This window comes from Trichomonas vaginalis, chromosome III (assembly GCF_026262505.1).
Source record: "Trichomonas vaginalis G3 chromosome III, whole genome shotgun sequence".
Lineage (NCBI taxonomy): Eukaryota > Parabasalia > Trichomonadida > Trichomonadidae > Trichomonas > Trichomonas vaginalis.
Window position 1 is genome coordinate 12,196,602 of NC_067205.1, and position 16,131 is coordinate 12,212,732.

At 32.7% G+C, this 16,131-nt stretch overlaps 7 protein-coding genes across 7 annotated transcripts, besides 3 other annotated features; 5 read left to right on the plus strand and 2 right to left on the minus strand.

The window, feature by feature from the left end:
• Nucleotides 1-121: 121 nt before the first annotated feature.
• On the plus strand, nucleotides 122-1,618 carry TVAGG3_0687380 (spectrin binding; the record flags this gene model as incomplete). The annotated part of the gene is made up of 1 exon (XM_001305824.2): nucleotides 127-1,611. One exon carries the CDS (start codon nucleotides 127-129, stop codon nucleotides 1,609-1,611), a length of 1,485 nt encoding a protein of 494 aa, XP_001305825.1.
• Nucleotides 1,619-1,962: 344 nt separating this feature from the next.
• Nucleotides 1,963-2,877, plus strand: TVAGG3_0687390 (Major Facilitator Superfamily protein family; the record flags this gene model as incomplete). Its single annotated transcript, XM_001305825.1, has 1 exon — nucleotides 2,481-2,780. One exon carries the CDS (start codon nucleotides 2,481-2,483, stop codon nucleotides 2,778-2,780), a length of 300 nt encoding a protein of 99 aa, XP_001305826.1.
• Nucleotides 2,878-3,169: 292 nt separating this feature from the next.
• Nucleotides 3,170-3,508: a mobile genetic element.
• A 20-nt stretch (nucleotides 3,509-3,528) lies between these two features.
• Nucleotides 3,529-4,467: a mobile genetic element.
• Nucleotides 4,468-4,740: 273 nt separating this feature from the next.
• On the plus strand, nucleotides 4,741-5,523 carry TVAGG3_0687420 (sucrose transmembrane transporter protein; the record flags this gene model as incomplete). Its single annotated transcript, XM_001305826.1, has 1 exon — nucleotides 4,832-5,491. The coding sequence occupies one exon, from the start codon at nucleotides 4,832-4,834 to the stop codon at nucleotides 5,489-5,491; it is 660 nt and encodes a 219-aa protein (XP_001305827.1).
• Nucleotides 5,524-6,801: 1,278 nt separating this feature from the next.
• On the plus strand, nucleotides 6,802-7,599 carry TVAGG3_0687430 (uncharacterized protein; the record flags this gene model as incomplete). Its single annotated transcript, XM_001305827.1, has 1 exon — nucleotides 6,802-7,599. The coding sequence occupies one exon, from the start codon at nucleotides 6,802-6,804 to the stop codon at nucleotides 7,597-7,599; it is 798 nt and encodes a 265-aa protein (XP_001305828.1).
• Nucleotides 7,600-7,716: 117 nt separating this feature from the next.
• TVAGG3_0687440 (dihydroorotate dehydrogenase protein) lies at nucleotides 7,717-8,523 on the minus strand (the record flags this gene model as incomplete). The annotated part of the gene is made up of 1 exon (XM_001305828.1): nucleotides 7,717-8,523. One exon carries the CDS (start codon nucleotides 8,521-8,523, stop codon nucleotides 7,717-7,719), a length of 807 nt encoding a protein of 268 aa, XP_001305829.1.
• Nucleotides 8,524-9,153: 630 nt separating this feature from the next.
• Nucleotides 9,154-9,360: a mobile genetic element.
• Nucleotides 9,361-10,004: 644 nt separating this feature from the next.
• Nucleotides 10,005-13,133, plus strand: TVAGG3_0687460 (cyclic nucleotide phosphodiesterase family; the record flags this gene model as incomplete). Its single annotated transcript, XM_001305829.1, has 1 exon — nucleotides 10,005-13,133. The coding sequence occupies one exon, from the start codon at nucleotides 10,005-10,007 to the stop codon at nucleotides 13,131-13,133; it is 3,129 nt and encodes a 1,042-aa protein (XP_001305830.1).
• Nucleotides 13,134-14,966: 1,833 nt separating this feature from the next.
• Nucleotides 14,967-15,764, minus strand: TVAGG3_0687470 (uncharacterized protein; the record flags this gene model as incomplete). Its single annotated transcript, XM_001305830.1, has 1 exon — nucleotides 15,113-15,742. The coding sequence occupies one exon, from the start codon at nucleotides 15,740-15,742 to the stop codon at nucleotides 15,113-15,115; it is 630 nt and encodes a 209-aa protein (XP_001305831.1).
• Nucleotides 15,765-16,131: the final 367 nt, after the last annotated feature.

Below are 16,131 nucleotides of genomic sequence, written 5' to 3' on the forward strand. Positions count from 1 at the left end.
CTTTTTATTTTTTTATGCGATTTTTCAAAAAATAATAGGTATTCATTTATTGAATAAAATTTTAAAAATAGCAATTTTAACGATACATGTAAAGTTCTCATTTTAAATTTTTTGTAAGGATCAAAAATGACGAAAATCAACTCCCTTGAGTCACTCCCCGCTGACTGCCAAAAGTTATTATGGATCTGCGAATCAGTATGGGATATAAACGAATCGAATTTGTTCGAAATCAGGCAAAAGATCGTTTACGCGCTCGAAAATAATATTTTAACGGAGCGTAACGTTGTTAAAATCTTGAATTCCGTTTTCTCCATAAGAGTTAGAAAGATGAAGCTCATCGCTGACCTGTTAGAGCAGTTACTTACCCAAGACAAAGTCTTATTAAAAGAGAAATATTTCTTATATGCCAAAGAATTGAAGACAATTTTAATCAGAAGAAAAGCCCTTGAAGGTGATGTTCCTCCAGAGTACGAAGAAAAGCAAGAAGAAGACATCCTTCAGATTTATGAAAAAGGAACTGTCGAATATTGCATTGTTTGGGACGATTACGAGACATTAGACAAACTTTACACAGCTGAAGGCTTCATGTTCGATGACAAGAGGCATCACAAATCAATTCTTTCATGTGCTGCCTTACGCGGATCAGTAAATTGCTTCAAGTACTTGGTTTTAAAGGGCGAAAAGATCACACAAGAAGATTACGAATACGCTTTCGCTGGAAATAACAAAGAAATCCTCGAAATGTGCGAAAAAGATTTCCAAGTCACCCCACAGTGCATTGATAATGCTGTTAAGTGGCATCATAACAAAATGGTCCAAGAGATAATGCAGAATCATGAGCTTGAATACTCCTGGAATACTTCATTACAAAATTATAATCTTCCATGTTACTTTACAAAGCTTTTCAAGATAAATTACGTCAACTTCAAGGATATTCATCAAGATAACGCTCTCATTGTCGCTGCAAGATTCGGATTAGTTCCAATTGTCAAATTATTACTTGATGAAGAGAACGCAGGCATCGAAGAGGTCAACAAATACGATCAAACAGCTCTTATTGCTGCTTGTGAGAACAATTTTGTCGGCGCAATGAAAGTTTTAATCGCTCATCAAGCAAATATCAACGTTCGCGATGTTTTTCAGCGTACACCACTCATTTCCGCTACAAACTACAATGCAGTTGATGCTGTTAGACTCCTTCTTGCCAACGGAGCTAAAGTAGATGACGTAGATGAACAAGGAAACTCAGCACTTCACATAACCGCCAGAGAAAATTTTGTCGAAATTTTAGACATTCTTCTTGAGTACAAAGCCAAGATTGATATAAAGAACAATGATGGATTGACACCGCTTTGGTTGGCAAGTAGCGCAGGCCATCCTGAAATTGTTAAAACTTTGATATCTCATGGAGCAGATATTGAAGTTAAAAACCAAGATGGATGGACACCATTGATGATTGCTGCCCAGTTCAATCGTCATGAAGTTGCCAAATGCTTAATGGACGCAAAGGCTGACGTAAATGTGAAAACTGCTGACGGATTGACAGCAATGGATATTGCAAAGAACCATGGATCACGTGATGCATACAGAGTGCTTCGTGGTAATGCTTAAATATAAATAACAACTCTCTATTTTTATTAAATAATCATTATTTTAAATTTTACCATTATTTTTATGAATTTGATTTAATAAAATAGTTTTTCCAAAGGTTATTTGTGGGAAAACAACCTTTCATTATGTAAAAAAGGAAGAAGAATAGTAATGATTGAATTTTTTCTTTCAATTGTTGCAGATTTCAATGCAAAAGATTCTATCCAGCAAACTTTTTGTACAACTTGTTTCATATCGTGCAGACTTTAACGCAAAATGTAACGATGGAGAAAAATTGAAATTAAAATTTCAGCTGATAGAGTCTTCATTGAAAAAGTTATTGATAACCCTTGTTCTGTGTGTTCTTAGCGAGTTTTTTTGAGATAATAACTTGATGTGTATTCGGATTACGAAATTGAATTTTCTACCGGAAAATTTTGAGTGATAACCCCTAAAATCTTATGATGCAAACGAAATTTCCACAGTATGTTGATCAAATAATAGATATTCCTGATGACCCATCAATTGTTCTTGCTAGCCGTGACCAAATATCTATATTTCGCATCATAGGAATCTCTGCTTCAATGTTATCTTATCAAATTGCGTATTCAATCGAATTTGCGATCACAACACCGCTTATGAAATCATTAAACTTTAGTCCTCTTTCGATTGGTTTACTTTGGTTAGCTGGTCCCTTATCAGGTTTCTTCATTCAACCATTATTTGGCGGATATAGCGATACTACAAGACTTAAATTAGGTAGAAGAAGGCCATTTATACTCACCGGTTTGATATTAACTACTATTTGCATGATTATCATTTATTTTTTGAAAAATTTGATTTCGAATTTGAAATTTCCCTATCAATGTATTATAATGTTTATTGTTTTGATGTCCACTAACATATCTATCAACGTGATACAAGTTCCTGCCCGTGCAATCGTAGGAGATTTAGTTCCATTTCATCAACAAGCTCTTGCTAACGTTGTTGGAAGCACATTACTTGCATTAGCAGCTGTATTGGCAAATCTGCTTGGCGGAATATCATATTTCGTGAAAATACCTTGGATTACGTTAAATGAAAAACAATTTATAATAATTACGGGAACAGTCCTCATAGTTATCTTTGGAACAATCACTTTACTTGTCGGAACAGAAGAACTGTTGCATGCTAAGTTCGGTCAACGATAGGAATTGAGGGGAAATTAATCGTCGAGGAAGTACGATTATGTAAAGTAAAAAATGTTGTGGGATTTTTAATATTGTATATAATTTTATAATAAAATTTTTGTGAGACATTTTAAGAAGCACATATAATTTTTTGAATTTAAAAATTAAAGTAGTGTTGAATGAATTTATTGATTAATTTAATACGGATATTTCTCAAAATTAATCAAAAATAGGTTTTCAGAGAACTTTTGAGATATCTTTTCAAAATGTCTTTTTGAAAATATATAAGTATTATATCAAATTGAAAAAAGGTATTTATCAAAATTCTAAATTCTTAATAAAAAATAACTTTTCAGAGGATTGTGATTTTGAAAGCATGAGTAATAAGTAAAAAATATCTACGATTTTAATGAGGGAATTGTTCCTTATGAGGTATACATTATAACTATATACCTCATAAGGAACAATTCCCTCTTGATAGCTGGGAAACTTTCTCTGAATAACTTATCATTTGGAGAAAGTTTCCCAGCTATCTATTAGAAACTAAAGGCTGTGAGGCACTAATATATAATCAGTGCCTCATAGCCTTTAGTTTGTTATTAAAAACGAGAAAACTTGTTCGAAATGATAAACAATTTCGAACAAGTTTTCTCGTTTTAAGGAGGGAATTGTTCCTTATGAGGTATACAGTATGAATATATACCTCATAAGGAACAATTCCCTCTTGATAGCTGGGAAACTTTCTGAATAACTTATCATTTGGACAGGAAAAGTGACACTTTACATGGCAAAAAATAGAGCCTTACTTTTGAGATACTTGAGATTGAAACTGAATCTTATGAGGCGGTGATCTTGAATCACTACCTCATAAGGTTCAGTTTCATATAAAATTTGTTGCAATTTGTTATTCTTTTGCAATTATTTCTTATAAGATTTTACATCTTTTAGCGGGGAATGTTTGTTATTATGTATATATTATAAATATCTACACGATAACGAACATTCCTCGCTAAATTGCTGAGAAACTTTGAGGAAATGTCGAACAATTTCCTCAAAGTTTCTCAGATTTATATAGATCACTAGAGTCCCCTAGGCACTGATTCTGGTTCAGTACCTAGGAGGCTCTAGTTCTCTAACGAACTGATAAAATGTTTTTAAATTTTTGGATATTGCTACCTGTGAAGCACTGACTTCAAGTCAGTACCTCACAGGTAGCAATTACATTGAAAGATGGGAGAAACTTTGTCCGAATGTTAAACTATTCGGACAAAGTTTCTCCCATTTGTAGTGGAGATGGAAGGCTTTGAGGTATATTATATTAATATATACCCCAAAGTCTTCCATCTCCACTTGAAAGTTCCAAAACTTTGGGTTAATAGTTTGCAATTAACCCAAAGTTTTGGAACTTTCTAGAAGGAATTGCAGGGTAAGAGATATACATTCATATGATATATCTCTTACCCTCCAATTCCTTCTTAAAATGGGAGAAACTTTGTCCGAATGTTAAACTATTCGGACAAAGTTTCTCCCATTTTTTGAAGGAATTGGAGGCTATGAGATACTGATGCAATGTCAGTAACTCATGGCTTCCAATTCCTTCCTAAAACTCATAAAAGTGGACATTACATGCATATAAAATTTGACATGTAAAGTCCACTTTTTGTGAGCGGGGATTTGACTCAGTCAAATCCCTTTTTCGTTTACGAGAAAGCCAAATTCTCTCAAAAAGTTAAGTAGGACCAATTTTTTATAAAAAAATCCAATTTCATTATGAATGTTAATTAATTTATATAATTATTGAATAAAAAATTTTCTTTGAGATTATGAAAAGTTCTTTGAAAAGTTATTTTTTCTCATTTTTAAATATTGTATTAGCCTATTTATTTATAATCCAAATTAAATAACTTTAAATTCAATATTTAAAGAATAATTTTGAAGGAATTGAGTTACTTCCCCCGACGATAAAATTGAGAGGTTTACATTTTGACCGAACTTAGCATGCAACAGAACAGCTACTAGAAATACCCGCAAGAGAGAATCCTTTCGTTGAAATTTACAGAGCATTCCGAACAATGCCAAAACCGATATACACGATTGGAATAATATATGCTTTGTCATGGGTAGCATATTTTCCATTCCAAACCATCACAACTGACTTCTTTGGCTCATCAATTTTTAATGGATCCCAAAACTCATCAAATCCAGATGATGTCAACTTATATAACAAAGGAGTGAGCTTTGGAATGCTTGTTATAAGTATATCTAACTTCCTTGTCCTTATTTATGGCTTCATTCACGAAAAACTTCGAAAAGTTGTCGGTTTGAGATGGTCGTACTTCATTTCACAAATCATAACTGCTATTTCTTTATCAATGTGCTTCTTTGTGAAGAACAAATGGGTTCTTATGGGAACTTTGTCTTTTCTTGGTGTTTCTTCACTAATTTTCAATGCAATACCATTCGAAATTGTTGCCAGAACTGTTGCATTGGAACAGATGGGTACATATATGGGAGTTCTTAATAGTTTTGCCGTATTTGGCCAAATTTTTGCAAATTTTGCAATGGTATCAGGAGTTGGCTCAATAAGGAAGGAGCCAGGAGATGCAATTGGTGCTGGATGTATCTTTGCAATAATTGCTGCTGTTTACTCTTTATTCTTGAATGAACCTACAGATCCAACAGAAATTTTGAAGAGTTCCATAACACCATACATATGTGATCCTATAAGATGATTTTGCTTTAATAGAGTTTATTTGTTGTTTATATTTTATGAATAATAAAGATTTTTTTCTTTTTCTATCAATGAACAGAGAAAATTCATTTGGTATTATTATTTACATCTTCAATATATTACAATGTAATATCATGATCAAAATTTTATTGAACAAATCAAAATATTTTTTTTCAAATTATCCGATTGTTACAATGATTTTAGGTGATTCGATGTGTTTGTCAAGATCAGTCTCTAAATTAATGTAGTCAAAATTCCAAATTTTTTTCATATTTTAATTTCTAACATGAAAAATTGGAGAATTTAATTTCATTTTTTGAAATTTCAGAAAAATTTGGCAAAATTGAAGAATCTTAAATCATCTAAAATATATATTTATGCATTTTCTTCTTAATTTTCTTCTTAAATTTCTAATTTGACCTAAATTGCAAATCTTCTTAAAATAATCCAAGCAATGCATCAATTAACGATAAATTTTGGCTAGAGCCGATTTTTAATAATGAAAATAATGTCAAATTTACCATTCGTCAGTTAATTTAGATGAAAGATGATCCATGATAACTTACTATCTAAAAAATTACTTTTGCATATGGCAATGACATAGAAAGCGCTATTATACAGATACATACAGAATTAATTTTTATCATACAATTCTTCATTAATCATAATTTTAAAGGCAATTTTTCAAAAACATACAAAAAAATCAAATTCACTCATAACATAAATACCAAAACATTAATCACAATACATGTGAAATATGATCACACGTTTTATAATACATCTTTGCACTTTTTACCTCAATTTACAATTCTTTAATAAATTCTCATGGATTTCAGTAAAGCAAGAGATTTAGCACAACAGTAATCTAGCTTACGTTGGATCAAATTGAAGTTTATAACGAACAATCTACAGATATATTCACTTTTTTTTTCTAAAATAACATTACAATAATACTTGAATTTATCTGTAACATGGAATTGCTTTTTTTTGATTCAAAGTATGTCGATTTTTAAAGAAATCAGATATAAGTAAGTAATATAAAATTCTAAGTATGTTGATATCGTAGAATACAGGTTTGTACCTAAGAGATCGGTTAGATGTAGTAAGACTTGAGGTTTGAGAATTATAAAAGATTTATCTGCAAAATGAGAGATGGTATTGAGTCTGGAACCAACTTGTGCTATAAAGAATTCTTGGAATGACATTATGATTTGGTGATAATGCCAAATCAGATACTTTTTCCTATAAAAAACTGAGATTTTTTTTGAAAAAATGTACGTTTATTTTACGAAAATTTCGTTACTAAAATCTATGATTGAATCTCATGTGGAGCAAGAAGAATTATTAGAATTATCAATTGGCAAAGCACCAGTAATATTTCAGATGCCAACAATCAGAGATTTAGCTCCACCTGAAGAAGATTTTAATGCCAAGAAAAATCCTCGCTTTAGAGGATATAGCGCAAGAAGAAATGTTACAGAACCAGAAAATATAGATTTTCCTAGGCCAAAACACAATAGAAGGAAAAAAGAAGAACAAATAAAACAATCTCAGCTTTTAACACAAATATCAGAAGATAAAGATCTTTCAAACAGATTAAATGAACGCATAAAAACATATGATCATATGAAACATCTAAAATACGAACAATTACAGCAAGAACACGAAGAATTTTATGTCAAGCCATGGCAAATGCGAGTCAACAAAGCAATGAATAACGAAAACTATCAAAAATACTTAAAAATTAAAGAAGAAATGCTTGAAAATTGCGATAAAAATCCAGTTCCAATTAGATCATCACTTCCTCCAAATAAAGTGCCCACAATAAGAGTTTCGAGAAAAGGGCTATCAGATCCGCATACAAGATACAAAGAAAGGCAAAAGCAAGAAGAAAGATTATTCAAAATCATTAACGACGCACACGGAATTGAAACACCATTACCTCAAAAGCCATTTGAAGGTAAATTCGATTCTGGATATTATATGAGAGCAAAACAAACTCGATTTTACACAGGACGTCAAACAGATGCAATGCAACACGGAAAAAGGATTTTCGCACAAAAGTATCGTGATTCTATCAATGACAACATTACTACTATTAAGTATTAATGATCGAAATCTCACAAAAAATTTCAATCCGAAATTTCATTTCATTTTTTTATTTAATTTTGTTTGTAAACATGTAAAATATAGTATTTTATAACATATTATTTCTTTATTTCACTTTTATTCGTCGATTGTAATTGCATGGTTCAGGCATCTTGAGTAGCAAAGGCCGCACTTGAAGCACTTTTCTGGTGTGACTTTAGCAACAGCGTTAACGACCTTGATGGCGTCGTAGCAGCAGGAGAGCTCGCATTGAGAGCATCCAACGCAGTTATCTTCGATAACTTTAGGTGGCTTTGTCTGCTTTGTAGCTTCCTGCTTGAGAGCGAGGCCAACGAGTTGATTGACGTCCTTAATTCCGTGTTGTGTTATCCAATCGATCATTTCGCCTGAAATTCTGTTGAAAACTTCACGGCCTGAGACAATTGCGGATGTGCAAATGCCAATGCCGGAAGCACCAGCCATAAGGAACTCAATAGCATCTGTACCTGTAGAGCAGCCGCCAACGCCGATAACTGGGATCTTGACTGTCTTGCAGACATCGTAGACAATACGCATGGCGAGTGGCTTGAGAGCTGGGCCAGAAACCCAACCGTATTTGGTGGATGAACCCATAACAGAACGGCCAAGGCACTCGATATCGAGAGCAAGTGTTGGGCCGAAGGAGTTAACGGCGACAATGGCGGATGCGCCTGCAGCTTCAGCAGCCTTAGCAGCGATATGAGCATCACGGAATGGAGAAAGCTTGAGGAGGATTGGCTTTCCACCTGTGCCATTGATAGCTGCCTTGATGGCATCCTGCATTGGCTTTGGATCGTCAGAGATGTAGTGAGTTGATAATTCGATAGCATCTGCAAATGGGGCAACTTTTGGTGCCATTTCGGCGATTTCCTCAGCTGTGTAGCCCATGGAAACGACGAGTGGCATCTTGGCCTTGTTGCAAGCCTCTCATTATCGAAAAAAATTTGGAAAGCTAAGAAGTCAATAACAAGTTATATAATACAACAAAACCCACATCGGATATGTTTTCATCAAATAGTCTCCTAGATTTGTTATGAAATTAAAATATCATGATATTTTAAGGGCTTTTGATTTCAATATTAGAATTATTCAGTTATGTCGTGCTAATATCAATTGCTTTATACAATTAATCGTTTACAAGCTGCAAAAATCGAACAATAATTTGACTTTGTAAAAAAAGTGCGTCGTTTTTATTCGTTATACTTACAAAATGTAAACATTACGAGAAACATTTACATTTGTAAATGTAACAAGTAAATACATCAGATTTAAATTGTAAATGTAGTTTATCTCTCTCATCTCCTTTTTAAAAGGTATTACATACATACGAACGCATGGGTCACTCAATAATTAGCGTGATAATAATTGAGGATAGACTGTAATCGTAATTTTATTTTTGGACTTATATTTCGACATTTTGAAGTCGCTTGAAAGTCTTGCAAATGATTAAATTTGGAAATTTTGACCTAAGTCTGCATTATTTTGATGACTTAAACAATTCTATAAATCTGTTTTCCTAAAAATTTAAAAAGATATAATTTCAATTTCCCTAAATTTATGTAATTCATATATCACCAAAATATTTGGACTGCATTTCGTTTGTCTGCACCTAATTAAAGTCTAAATACCAATTAATTTTGGAGTTGCATTGCTTTTAATGTAAAAATGCACGTTTAGAAAAAGACGATAACGATTAAATTACAAAATCGATAACGACGACGATTAAATTACAAAATCGATAACCTCTCCACGGCAAGACCAGCATAACATTCACGAGAAAGCATGTTGCCAACAACGAGTCAGGCACCGTATACCTTTCCGATGGAGCAACAGTAATCCATCAGGAACACTTCGATTGCAACCCAAGAAAGAAAGGCGACCCAGTTCAAGGCACAACATTCCAACAGGCCCTTCAGAGGTGCAAAGAGATTCAAAGAGAATACGAGTGTGACAATTCCTACCTTTCTCATGAATGTTTCCCAGATCTTCCACCTTGGGAAAATGAGTCAGTTCCTGAGTTTGGAAGCATCACCATTGATGAACAAGATTGGGATGGGCTTGATTTTCAAGCATCTCCTTCATTCCGCGATGAATTCGCCCTTCGCCCACCAAGAGGTCAGCTTGTTCAAATCATGGAAAAATTGGACCTAATCCGCATGGATGTTCAGCGTCTCATTGACCAATCAAGAGCTTGATTTTAATTTATTATTTATTTAAAATGATTTGACCACAAATGACTGTAATATACTTTTTCCTATATTTTATATTACTGAGCTATCTAATCTTCCTTGAAGATGCACTGAATTTAATCTTGATAGAGTTACACTTTGCAAATAACGTGCAAAAAAAATTTTTTTTGAGTGTCAATAATCAATTTTTTTTTTATAATGAAGGTAGCAGTAAATCCTCAAAATTTAAAGCCACCGTTTGAAAGAATTCATCATTTTGTTGCTACCCCTGCATATATTCCACCTACAAAATCTCCAAAACAGCAAAAAGGAAATAATCCTGCAAAATTAGACCCTCTTCCAGCTGTAGAACAACAGCAACTTGATAAAGGGCAAAACCTATCTACAGAATCATTCGAAAACGATATGCATATTGTTGGATTTGAATCAGAATTTGAAAATTTTATGGTCGAAGTTTTTGATACGAGTTTAACTGCAGCCTTAGAATCAACATTCAAAACCCGCTACTCCGCGCTTGATTGCTTGTTATGGGAAAAATCAGAATCTTTATCTGCGATTTATTCACAATCTCACTCGATTTACTCCCAAGATTTTCATTGCTTAGCTGGAGAATGCCTCCTTTCTTCTCATATTTTGACAACAAAATACCCAACAAAACATGAATCATATAATGCTCAAATAGAATCACGTTTAGTACTAGATAATACACCAGTTATGCTTTTTGCTCTTAATAACTACCAAGGACAAGCACGTTACGTCGTTCAAATCATTGGAACTCCCAATTCAAACGAATTTACCAAGAAAGATATCACTTTTATTAAATTTTTTCAAAGGAAGTTTGTTATATTCAGTCGTTACCTTATTGATCAACCATTACAAGAACCAATTTTACTAGATTTACTTAAAATCGACAAAATCGACAAAATTCTTTCTAAACTGAAAGATGGCTTACAATCCTATGTCAATATAAAGTCATTAGAGATCTGGTCACTTGACAAACAGAAGAAAATCCTTACAAAATACTTAGAAGGCAAAATTGAAGAAGTTGAAGACGACAAGATCGGCCAACTTGGTTATTTACTTAAAACAGAGAAATACATAAACACGGATAGCATCGATGATCCGTCAGATATCTCAAATGTCGGTGTTCCAACAATGATGATTCCTATTACAGACTACAGAGAACAAAGGACACTTGGAATCATCATCAGAGGTGAAAAGGATGGCATTCCTTTCGGTCCAGAAGCGGAACGTATGATGAAACAGTTTGCTCCTGTTATTTCCTTGGCCATTTCCAATTCATTGAACTACACAGGAGTTCTTTCCGATTTCAAGAAGACTACAGAAGAAAGAGAAGGACTTTCCGCACTTCTTGAAGTAGCAGAGATTCTTTCACGACAATTAGATATCGGAAGATTGTGTGAGATCATTATGGAGAAAGGTTGTTACCTTACAAAGAGTGATAGATGTTCATTGTTCTTAGTTTCACAAGATGGAAAATCTCTTACAACGAAATTCCATCGTGGTCTTACAAATGGAATTGAAATTCCTATCAACAAAGGTATTGTAGGAAAAACAGTAACACAAGCGAAACCATTGAATATACATGATGCTTATTCTGATCCTGATTTCAATGTTGCAACAGATATTGCTACAGGATACAAAACAAAAACAATCTTAAGTGTTCCTATATTTAATAATCGTGGAAAAATCATTGGTGTCACAGAAATGATCAATAAAAAGAACGGACAAGCATTTAGTATGTGGGATACTAATCTTATACAAATCTTCAATGTTTTCTGTGGTATTTCTCTTGAAAATGCTCGTTTGTACAATGAATCAATAGATATGTCTAAGAAATTGAAATCTTTCTTCGGAATTTCATTCTCTGTTAATAAAACAGAAGACATTAAACGAATTCTTTCAGACATCATGAAGAACGCACGCCGTGGTTTACAAGCGAAACGTGCATCAATATTTGTTGTTGATGATACTAATAAACAAATACTTAGATCAGTGATTGTCGATGGTGGAAAGATTCCTGCGACATTCAATGTAAGTGAAGGAATAATTGGTGCTTGTGTAAGAACAAAACAAGCAATATTTACTAATGATCCTAAAAACGAACCAAGATGGAATCCAAAGGTTGATGAAGTTACAGGGTTCCAGACAACGAATATCTTAGCTGTTCCTCTTATTTCTACAGAAGGAGATGTAATGGGTGTTGTCGAAATGGTCAATAAAATCAATGGTAAATTCAGTGATGCCGATGTTATGCTTTTACAAGCTTTTTGTAGTTTCGCTGCAATTACTATTGAAAACAGTCGAAACAAACAATTGGCGCCAATGTCTGTTAGATCAGCACGTCCTGTTATCTTCAATGACAGGAATGTTGAGAAGATGGCAATGACAACAGAACAAATGGAAGGAATGACAGGAATCTCATTCTGCGCATTCGATTTCGGTGATGAAGAACTTGTTAGAATGGTTTTCTCGAATTTAGTTATTTTCGGAGTGCCTGAGAATATGAGAACTAACCACGAAACATTGCTTCATTTCATTTTGCAGGTTAGATTGCTATATAACGATGTTCCTTACCATAATTGGAGACACGCATGTGATGTTGTTCAATTTGTTTCTTTTGTTTTGCAAAGTATAAATGCAAAAGAAATTTTCGAACCAATAGAAATCAGTGCAATTTTCATTGCTGCAATTTGTCATGATGCTGGTCATGATGGATACTCAAACATCTTTAATAGACAAGCATCAACACCATTAGGACAAATCTATTCAGGAAAGAACTGTGAAGAATTGTTCCATTTGTCATTAATTGCAAGAGTTGTAAATAGTCCGGAATGCAACATCTTTTCAAACATGACTCATGCAACAATGGCCAAATTCTGGGCAATGATGATTCGAATGATTATTGATACTGATCTTGAAGTTTTCAGTCAAGTTATGTCTAATAATTCATTGAATAATCTTGACATGAAGAACCAGAACTCTCGAATAAAAGTTTTATCATTAATCCTTATTTTGAGCAACATTTCCAATGTCGCTCGACCATTTGATGTTGCAATGCGTTGGTTGGACTGTTTGTCAACTGAATACTACAAACAAGGTGATATAGAGAAGTCACTCGGAATGAAATATACAAATGTAGCAAATAATAGAGCACTTCCAGATAAACCTAAAGAACAGTCTAACTTTATCAATACATACGCATTGCCTTTGTCTAAAGTTGTCGCCACTCTTTTCCCAGCATTAGATGTCATCTGCAAATCTATTGCAACTAACTTAGTTGAATGGAGTAAGACAAATCAATAAAAAATTGTATTTTTGTTGTGTTTTTTTTATTATAATTAATTCGATTTTTTATAGTTTTTAATTTGATTCAACTCACATGCTCATTATTCTCAAATAAGTTTATAAATCTCAAATATATGCTTGCTAAAAGTGGGGAACTTTACAAATCGAGGGGAAAAAGATTTATTGGGTACAACCATATGAAATGAAATGGTGTCGATAAAAACCGTTTTAATAGTCTAAGACTTAATTGTAAAAAAAGTACATTTAAGTTCAAAAATTAACGAAGAGAAATTTTTGATGTATTCATGTTTAAACTTCAATGTTTTATCTAATTTTTTATTAGAAAAATATAAAAAAGGACATCCTTCAATAGCATAATGAGTGATAAATGAATCTAATGGTGAAATTGATTCAATTGTACCTGAATAATCAAATATTAGAGTTAGATTTATGATATTTTCATTAATGTAACAATTTTCAATAATTGGTTTATAGGAAAACAAATAATCTCCTTGATTACCTATGAATGAACAATTGGAGTATGTAGTTGAATGAGAACAACTAATTATTGCATGTTCACTTTCTGAATATTTATTGTTTAAATAATTACATTTTGTAATAGTAAAATTACCTAGATTCGACATTCCACCCCATAATTGCGATGATGTATTTGATATTGTTGTGAAATTCATGATTCCTGTAGCTCCTATAAGCCAAATAAAATATCCTGCATACCAAGTAATTTCGTGATAAGATGTATTCATACTACTTATTTTGATTTCTCCATAATGATGATCAATAGAATTGAAGCATCCACTACATTCTGTAACTGAACATTCAAATGCATAACTTTTGTTGAAACTATGTTCAACTGACGAAATACAATATGCACAACCTTTATTTAATGAAGGATTTGATGAAAGTAATATACAAATATGAATTAAGACACAGTCAGAGTCTTTGATATATAATGATCCACCAGAGTTTTTGGAGCTGTTATTGTAAAATGTGCATGTTTCAAGCAAAACTTTGCTACTAGAATTAAGGGATATTGCTGTTTTTTGATAATGGAAAGAAAACATGGCATGATGAATGTAATAATTGCCACTTCCTGATATAGTTTCGTTATTAGTTTTATCATTGGGCTCACCTGTGTTGAAATATTCGGTAAAACTTTCTTGAAAATCCATAAAGAGTTGATCAGAGATTGATTTTGTTCATTAAGCAATTCTGAGTGTTGATTCATGGGAAACATATCGAAGTTATCGCAAAATATAATTTGGATGTGATCGGGAAATCAAATAAATTTCCCTTATGAAAAAATAAGGAATTTCAATACTATGTGCAAAATTTTTGAAAGAATATTTTGACATGTGAACATTATCAAAAAGAGGACAATTGAAATTGAGAACTTCAAAATCCTCTTATCAAAACATGACCGGTTTATTTGTGCAGATAAATATTGCAGTATTATCAAATGTGATTCTCTATCATCAAGAGAAGTTTTGAAAAATTTAAAAAGTTCCTTTTACAAATAAAAGAATATTTATAAACAGGGCATATGATTTATAAATAAACTTTTATTTATATAAGGGCCTAATTTCTTCCAATTAAAAATTTTAGATGTATAAATGCAAAAGATGTAGCTCAATCAAATTGATGTAAAATCATATGATGAAGCTATAGCTCTTCAGTTATCAGCCAACAAAATTTATTTAGAAATTTATGAGAATCTTTATACATAACCAACACATCAGCAGCAATGATAGTGATGATTAAACTGTACCCTATTGTTAGTCTCCAAACTGTTTGGAGGATATAAATTCAAAATGTTTTCTTAAGAGAACAATTAATATAACTACCGAGTTGAGCCTATTAACACAAAATTAAAATCAGATTGGAACATATTAGAAACACAAATCAACGGAAATTAATAAAAATAATAAATTTCGAAAAACACATATAAACAAAAATTTAGTCAGCAATGAATAGGTATCTCAAAAGGTTTCAAAAATGTCAAAGAATACGGCCTGAGAATCAAGGTGTTCTGCAAATTTTGGATCAGGAATGACATTTTTGTCGACAGCAAGCATAACGGTTTTGTAATTCACGAGATAGGCTGTGAGAACAGTTGTTCCTAAACTATTGGCTAAGTTCACTGCTGCAGTTGCCACACCCTTTTCGTTCATTTCTTCATAAGCTCTATCATAAGCAATCTCTGCTGTTGTGGGTGTATCGGCTGTCTTATTGTAGATACCTAACGAACTCAAAATGGATGAGAGTTGGTTTTGATAATAACTTAAGAAAACGCAGAAGGTATAGCGGACACAGACTCCACGTCCCATCTTAACTTCATTGCGATATTCGTCTACATTAGTGATTAAGTAACTCAAGAAATCTCGAATTTGGATGAGTTTAAGGCCTTTGTCTTTCTGGCTCTGGAACCACTGGTTCCCAAATGTATCATCTACGCCGTTGCATTTCAATAAGAACATGTATTCAGACTTGAAATTTTTTTGAATATTACTTTGTGTACCAGGCCCTGTCTTTCTTGGAGTCAAGTACCTGGAAAGATGTTGCTGATGTTTTGGATTCGTCAATTTGGCAAAATCTATACCGTTGGACATTATTGTTGATTTCTCCCTTTTTGGAATATTAAAAAATCAGTTTCATTCAAAAAAAATTGAGAAAACATAAAGCATTAGAGTTTATTTTTATAAAAAAATCATCACAAGGTATAAAGAATTAAATATGAGTCAAATAGTTTTTGACCCAAAAATTACACCAAATTTGAAAAGAATATTCAAAAGAAATGATGCCATTGAATCTCAATTGCCTATGCTGGACAAGCCTAATTAATATTGCGAACATATTAATCTCTGTTACCTTTATGCCCTCTCTGAGTTTCAAGACAATAGCGATGTTAGATTTTAGAGGGACAGTATATGATTTAGGATGATTAACAAATTTAGATTACCAAACTGTTACAACATAATTGGATATAATTAGTATTGAA